The sequence below is a fragment of the Lottia gigantea genome, assembly GCF_000327385.1.
Source record: "Lottia gigantea unplaced genomic scaffold LOTGIsca_35, whole genome shotgun sequence".
Classification (NCBI taxonomy): domain Eukaryota; kingdom Metazoa; phylum Mollusca; class Gastropoda; family Lottiidae; genus Lottia; species Lottia gigantea.
Genome location: NW_008709190.1, coordinates 33,054 through 41,394, shown reverse-complemented (window position 1 = coordinate 41,394; position 8,341 = coordinate 33,054). Strand labels below are relative to the sequence as shown.

The following is an 8,341-nucleotide window of genomic DNA, read 5'->3' as shown; positions in this document are numbered from 1 at the left end:
TTAACATATATCTGTTATAACTCTTTCACCCGCAGGGTTTCTAGTATTAACGAATGTATATCCATGATCAACTTGGTTTCTCCATTGTGATTTACAATCCTTTTTAAATGTATCCCTGTCCATTCCGTGATTTATCGACTGAATGATTTGAGAAAAATCTTTGTCGTTTAATTCAAATAATAAAAAACAATTTGCATTTTTTCTAATGAATATTGCACCCATTCTGTAGAAAGATTGGGATTGGTAAATACAGTGACAGTTGTGATGTCTTCCTTTCGTGAAGAATTCTTGTTGAACAGCTTGATTTCTTTGTGCTACACAGTCGTCAAACACTATTAAGTTCTTTCGCTCACTAAAAATTTTAGACAAATCTAAATCATTAACATTTTTGAAAAAGAAAAACTTTTATGTCTGTTGGATTGAAAGATGGATTCTTTTCTTTTATATATGTATCTAAGATATCTTTTGATTTCTATCTCTTCATTGTCTTCATAATATTGAAATATGTCTTGAACGTCTTTCTTTGGTATATATTCTAAAGCTTTGGGGAATTGATAATATGATTGCTCTGGTGTTGTTGTGTAGATATATAATGAATCGAAATCTAAAAGTTTTGGTGTTGTCAACATGTTAAATGTCAAATAAGTTTTCCCAGAACCTGAGCTTCCACAAATACACATAAGCATTGGGTTACTAGGAAATATTTCTAAATGATTAAATTTCTTTCCCATTTTTATTCTATATTTTGTTCCAAAAATTACTCCATCTCCTTTATACTTTGAAAGAAAGATTTCCTCTCCAGAACGTATGTTTTTAAAATCTATGGCATTCCCCTTATGTTTGACCTTCATTTCTCCGGTGTCGATTTTATCTATTAGATTACTTAACCCCTCTTTAATAGTTTTCTTCACTAAATCGATTTGCAAATTCTTTAACTTTCCCTAATATATCTGCTACCCCTGAACCTTGTGCTATCTTTTCCATTTCCATATTATGTCTACGTTTTTCACTTTTCAGCATCAGCTGCTTTCTTGGCGTTGATGGCTTGCGTTATCCCAGCCGCTCCACCAGCAGTAGCTCCTGCTGCGGCCAGACCAGCAAATATAAAAGGTAGGAAAGGTAAAAATCCACCGTCTTTTGCTTTCGCGTCAATTATTTCCAAATCTATATCATCACGGACTTTAAAATGTTTATATCTATTGATAAGTTTGGTTTTTTTTAGATATTTTGATCTTTTTACCTTTGTAAGTTATTGTAGTTGGGGATTCCGTTTCGATAGCTTCTATTATTCTTTTTACTAAAGTTTCTGGCTTCATTTTTAAGAATGTAATGTAAATGATTATTCTATACGAATCATCCGTCTGTCGGATATTTTAATTAAATGTTTTGCTTCTTCCAATAATAAACAATAACCGGTTACATCTCCTTGTGTTTTTTAATATGAATATTTATATTCACCCCTGTTTTGAAAAGATCTTCTTGATAAGCTGATAGATCAAAACAGAAGATTGGGTGATTAATTGCAAAATCTACATATTCAAACTGAGGTAAATTTCCAAATATTTCACACATATTTTTATAGTTTCTATACAATTCATTATAATCCTTTGAGGATGGATTACTTGTTAAAGGTTGGTTAGGATAATTATCATTGTTTAATCTTACTTGAACTTTACGGATTATAGGCTTGAGCTTGGTTCATTGCTACTCTAAAGATATTATTGTTATTCGTTTGAGAATCTGGTAAAGTCTTGAAACCAACCATTAAATATCTTACTGGTTTAATAGTGTTAGTGATTGGCCACGTGGTGGATTCTCCAGTTAAAGTCATGCTACCTTTTGTGTTACGACGAAGAAAGGCTATTTCAATATCTTTAGTTAATGAGTTGAATATTCTCGTTTCTACTTAAATTGATGGTGTTATTACCGGTATGTAAAGTTGGAGATTCGTTAATTCTAATTTTGCATCTGAAGCATTCTCTCCAAAGAATATCTTATTATCATTGATTTCTCTTTGTAGATGAATTTTATAAGGTAACCCTATGGAAACTTTTCTACGTTCCAACAAACCAAATCAAGGATATAACTTCCAATTTACGTAATTACCCCAACTATTATTATCGACGGTATTGTTATATTGATTTACTCGTTTGTCGAATCCATAATTTACTGCCCTAGCTACTCTTTCTATTGTGTTTCGAGCAATAGCTCTCATTCAATCTTCATTTGCATCATTTGGAACATTTCTTACCGGTTCTTTTAAAACACTTCCATCGCCAACATCGGGTATCCATCCGGAAACAGAATCATAGTTTTTGGGATATAGAACTGTTTTCAACATTGTTTCAAATTCTCCGGGGTTTTTAATGGTTTCTATAGGATTTAAACTTCCAAAACCACTTCAGTAAATAAAGATGGGAAGAAATTGTTTTCTAACGTTGTGTTGGTTTGTGGGGTTGATTCTGATTAGGAGTTTCATCTTTGATGATAATGTTAACCTCTTTTTTCTTATCAAACGAATAACGAATTGGATCATATAATTCAAAGATCAGATCTAATCTATGATTTTTTTCTTCTATTTTTAAAGATAGGTTTTACCCTATTATTTGAAACCATTTACCCCCATGGAAATCCAGGAAGAATATGAAAACCAAAGTAAGTTTTAGGTTTTAATAAATACATTGTTTACAAAATTAATTACACATTTTTATTACAGAAAATTTAAAACATAAACAATTACATGTATATTGATATACACTTCTACTAGGATTGGTAATGTTCACCTCACGACCGCTCCTAGAGAATCGGTAAACATAGTTCCCCTCTTACACAATCAGTATACATAGTTCAAGGTCATGACCGCTCCTAGAGAATCGGTAGATATACATCACATGAATCATATCCTTTTTCCAAAACGCTTGATCTTCATCACTTGTTCTTTCTAATTCACGTTCTATTTTTAAAATCTGCGTCAATAATTTTGAAATTGAAATTGTTAAATTTTGAAACCTCGGATATTTGTCACAGAGTTTGGCAAGTTTACGTAATTTTCTACTCCAACTTACTGATATTGTTAACTCATTTTTCATAATTGATTCGAAGATATATAATTTCTGTAACCATAATCCAAAAGTAACATATTCTTTAATGGAGCGGGAGGCGGCTTGTTTTAAAAATCGATCGCAGTTGATCACAATATTTTTGACAGCTTCATCCCCAGTTTTTCTATGGTCATATGGTTCTATTGTTATGGGAATTTCTATATCATGTAGATGGGCTTTAAGTTTTTTTAAACAAACCCTCATTGTGAGTAAGATTTTCACTAAATGTTAGATTTTTAGGCTTTTTACTAAGCTCTTCAAATCTTTCTATATGAAAATTCTTGGCCTCTTAACAATATATCCTTCAATTGTCTGTAATGGTTTAAATATTCTTCGTGATAAGCAATGTTGGCATCTATTAAACTTGTGTCTAGAATAAAAACAAAAAAATTGATATTTTGAAAAACAACAAATAATCTTAATTCCACCCTGTCGTCTTATGATTAAATTAAACAAAGAACATACCTTGATTTTGCATGATTAAATTCCTAATCTTCCAGCGTAACAACATTGAGACAGTGTTAATAGTTGAGAGATTAGACTGTGTATGCTGACGTTGCATGGGCGGAAATGTTATATGTTAATATAACCATCTGTTACTTAGTGACGTATATCCAGTAAACAATAGTCTGGACGACTGATTGTTACCAGGCGTTAAAGGTAATTTATAGTGTGGGTTATATTCAGCCTATTATTAAATCAATAACGTAAACAAAAACCAGTGTTACCTCCCATTAATCAGTTGAGATTTTTGTCCTATAATTTTAAAACCATTGCCTTTTTTATTTTCTAGTCTTTTATTTCGCGTTTCTCTTATATGTTGTAATTCTTTCAACTCGTTATATCTTTTCACTGCATCGCTTAAATTTACTGCTGCTTTTGCAACAGATCCAAGAGCTTGGGCTTTTGAGGAAATAAGGGATTTATTGTTTGAGACAAAGTTGACTACTTTTGGGATGCGAGATGATAGAGCTGAAAAGAAACCATCTCCTTCGAATTTGTGTTGTTCGTGTTTTAGAATAAAACTCATTCTGTTTTTAAATGGGTTAATTTAATGAAGAAATGTGCTTCTAGTTTATATATTTAATAAATATTCAACTATTGAGCAAAGAAACGATCGGGGTCTTCATAGAAGTATATGTATTGGGGACACCCCCGGTTTTTGCTTGAAAACGGTTTCAACGAAATCTTAGCTGCACATATTGTTTTCTTTTCGAAACCACCCCCACACCCCCGTGATGCTAAAACAATGTTTATTCCTAATTTCACGTGGACACCCCCTCAGGCCGCCATTCATCCTGAAATATTGAAAGCATATGCGACGTTTCTTCCATATAGAGATTATATTTTAATTTTGAGAGATCTAAGAAATAAATATAAACGAGAAGGTAATATTGTGGGTAGTATTGCATGAAATTATTAGGTAATTCCTTATATGGTAAATCTATTCAGAAGGATATAACAACATCGAGACATCTATGAAGCAACTTTAAAAGCCAACTTCGATTCACATGTCAAAAGCTATCCTAAAGTAAATGAGTCATAAAGAATTTGACTGTACACCTCCTAAATCTACACGACTAGTCATTTTGGGGTTATTCGTATTATCTCACAGTAAAAAAATAATGAATAATTTTATTCGTGTAATAGATGGATTTATAAGCAGGAAAATATAATTATTTGTCGTTTGAGTTTGATGAATTAGACGAAAATTAATTTCCCATGGGAGAAGTATCGCCCAAATGTTTGGTTAGAGTAAGTGTGTCGCTGAAGGACACTACAGAAGGGATTGTCCCTCTTACACCAAAATCTCAGCAACACAGCAGAGTCAATCATCAACAAGTTCATCAAGATAAAGATTTTATAAAAGATGAGTATTTAAACTAGTTAAATGAATTATTTACTAATGATTACTTTGAATATAAACAAAGCCAAAAACAAATTTTAGTAAAAGGACGTCTGAAACAAAACTTTAATTTTTAGAAAAATATTGGTGCTAATAATTTTATTTTAGATGTCATTAGGTCTGGTTATAAAATTTTGTTTATTTCGACTCCTGTGAAGAGTTTTTCTAAAAATAATTTGTCTGCATTAAGAGAGTCTGAATTTGTCAGTAAAGCTATTGATGATTTATTGGTAAGAGGTTTGATTCAAAGATGTCTTAGCGTTCTAGAAGTAGTGAATCCACTAACGGTTTCTGTACAAACCAGTGGCAAGAAAAGGCTCATATTAGATTTAAGGGAAGTGAATAAACATATTTGGAAACAGTCTGTTAAGTATGAAGATATTCGAATCGCTTTGAATTACGTTCTTGAAGGTTATTACATGTTTAAATTTGATATACATTCTGCATATCACTTTATAGATATATATGGTCAGCATACAGATTATTTGGGGTTTTCGTGGCATGATGAATTCGGTAATTCAGTTTTTTAAGTTTTTAGTGCTTCCTTTTGGACTTACTTCTGCTCCATACATATTTACTAAGTTAACAAAACCTTTAGTAGCTAAATGGAGGTCTGAGGCCAAAAGGATATTGATGTTTTTAGATGATGGGTTTGGTTGTGCAAAGAGTTTTGAGGAATGTCAAGACATGGCAATCAGTATTAAAGACGATTTGATTGAATCGGGATTCGTTCCTAAAGGTGAGTTTACCGAACACGCGGTATGCGTATCGCGGGACGCGGCAACGGAATGCGGTATATACATTTTTTCGCTCCAAGCCATTTTCCTTAATCCGTTTACCGGACCGCGGTATGCGTTATGCGAGTCAATCGCGGCACGCGGTACGCGGTAAAACCGATCGGTCGGAGTAGCGATCTTTCCGCGCAGTATAATATACCGTGGCGGTTTAAGTCCACGTGTAGCTATTATCTGAGCTTTGTTTTATAGTTTCCATGCATTCCTGCGTGTGAAGTTGCGCCCATAAGTCAAAATGCCTAGAGGAAAACAACTTCCGGACGATGTAATCGAACGCTTGGTCGGACTCATCAGGGAACGTCCTTTCATCTACGATACCAAGGACGACAGTCATATGGATGCACAGAAGATGAGTAATGCCTGGAAGAGCATAGCAAAGACGTTGAAAGTGGTAGGACTAGATGGTGAGCTTCATTTTTAAGTTTGGAGCCGGTCGTGGCCGCGTAGCGCACGTCTTCAGCTGTACCGACATACTAGGCTCGGGCTCAAATCAAGCCTCAGTCAGAGAATTGTAATGATTCTATCGCTCACACTGTTAATGGGCCTCGGTGGCTCAGTGATTGTAGGCCTACATCTGCAACAAAGCAGTGATACATTCGTTGGAAATCTCTTGCCTTTCACCATTGTGATGTACTGGTTATAAACACCAATCAAACATACAAATCGTCTAGAACGTCTCTTCCTTGCTATCACATATAGGCCCCAACGGCGATGATTACATCCCGCTGGATTCGGTTGCATCGTGTTTGAGAGGGAACGGACCAGATGGGCGCCATGCTTATGAAACTAGAAGTGATACCGCCACGTTAACGCCTTCCGATAAATAGAAGTGCGGTATATTTACCGCATTTCGCATACCGCATCCCGTTGCCGCGTCCCGCAATACGCATACCGCGTGTTCGGTAAACGCAGCTTAAGGCGGAAAAATCATTATGGGTTCCGTCGCAAGAATTAGAATTTCTTGGTGTAATTTTCAATACTTTTGATGGTTGCATTAGAATTCCCGAAAGAAGGATTTCTAAAACTATTATTTCTATTGATGTAATAACATCCTCGTTGAAAAAATCTAGGCGAGTGCATGTTAGGAAATTAGCCAGTTGTATTGGGCAAATCATTTCTATGAGTGTGGTAATAGTGTTTCTCAAATCATGACGAGATACTTGAGTATGGACGTTTTAACCGCGTTTTCGTGGAATTCATATATTAAGCTTTCATTTGAGAGTATGAAACAGTTATCCTTTTGGCAAAGTAATTTACATAGAATTAACATCAATAAGGTTTTCAGTAAGGATGTGTCTTGTTCTAGGATTGTTTACAGTGATGCCAGTGGGGCTGGATTTGGAGGATACGAAATCAATACTATAGACGGGGTTTCACATGGAGTGTGGGATAGTTTTGAAGTTTTACAATCATCGACTTGGAGGGAATTGTCTGCTGTCCAGAGAGTTTTATTTTCTCTAAAACATATTCTAGCTAACAAGAAAGTTAAATGGTTTACAGACAACCAAGCAGTTTGTAGCATAGTTCGTAAGGGTTCTATAAAAGGACATTTACAGTCTATATGTTTGCAGATTTTTGTGGGACTTTGCTTTTAGCAATTGCTTTTAGCTTTTAGCAGTTTGTTATCGAAATGTCCATTCTTTTTTTTTTTTTTGCAGTGTGTTCTTCGAACGCACTGCTTTGTTTTGCAAATGTCGGAGGTCAAAGGTCAAAGTATCAAATGATAGCCAAGGTCAATGACCTTTGACCCTATGAAGGCCAAGGTCATCAAAGGTCAAGGTCACATGGTGTGATCGTTTAAAGCTTTAAAAAATTTCAACCGGAAGTTGCAAAAAAGCAAAAGCGAAATTCAAAATTCGGCTCCCAATGTTTTTTGCGCAATCGATTGCAGAATACATTCACATCAAATTTGAGCATATCAACTTTTACCCTGAGGCCCCATTTTGAGTTTTACAAAAGTGTGTTTTTTCAATATGGCGGCCAAAGTATCACTTCCGGTCTGGATTTTATTTTAAAATCGGCCATAAAATTTTATTTGCCAAAGATCAGCCAAATTTTGTTGACCTACATAAATTACACCGGAAGTTATTCAACCGGAAGTAGATTTAAAGTTCAGTCGCTTTCCTGTTGAAAATCGGAAATGACGTACAAAATTTGACTGTATCATATTATTAACATTAGTGAAGTCTCTTTGCATTTAAAATTTCAGATCAATCGATGCAAAAGCAAAAAAGTTGCAAAAAAATCGAAAAATTTGATCGAAAAAAGTGAGCGACGAATTTTCGAATTTCGTAATTTTTCAAGTGCTATCAGGTCAGAAATTACATGTAGATTGTAAAAATGAAAACCCGAAGAAAATCGATGCAAAAATGCGCCTTCTACAGCCGATTTTCGACTTTTTGCACATGTTGAACTGTGGCACTTCCGGTTTTGCAAAAATGTTCCAATTTATATTTATGCACATCGTCACTTATATAGAAGGTCTATGAAATTCGAAACGTTACTACAACTACTGCAGTCTAAGCTCGGGAAGGTGTGGA

At 34.5% G+C, this 8,341-nt stretch overlaps 2 protein-coding genes across 2 annotated transcripts; both read right to left on the bottom strand.

Moving 5' to 3' along the window:
• On the bottom strand, positions 1–731 carry LOTGIDRAFT_120783 (hypothetical protein; the record flags this gene model as incomplete). Its single annotated transcript, XM_009058616.1, has 2 exons — positions 1–352; positions 385–731. 2 exons carry the CDS (start codon positions 729–731, stop codon positions 1–3), a joined length of 699 nt encoding a protein of 232 aa, XP_009056864.1.
• A 1,926-nt stretch (positions 732–2,657) lies between these two features.
• LOTGIDRAFT_233102 (hypothetical protein) lies at positions 2,658–4,131 on the bottom strand. Its single transcript, XM_009058615.1, has 2 exons — positions 3,830–4,131; positions 2,658–3,471 (listed from the first exon to the last, which is right to left on the bottom strand). Exon 2 carries the CDS (start codon positions 3,303–3,305, stop codon positions 2,826–2,828), a length of 480 nt encoding a protein of 159 aa, XP_009056863.1. The 5' UTR covers positions 3,306–3,471; positions 3,830–4,131; the 3' UTR covers positions 2,658–2,825.
• Between the last annotated feature and the right edge of the window lie 4,210 nt (positions 4,132–8,341).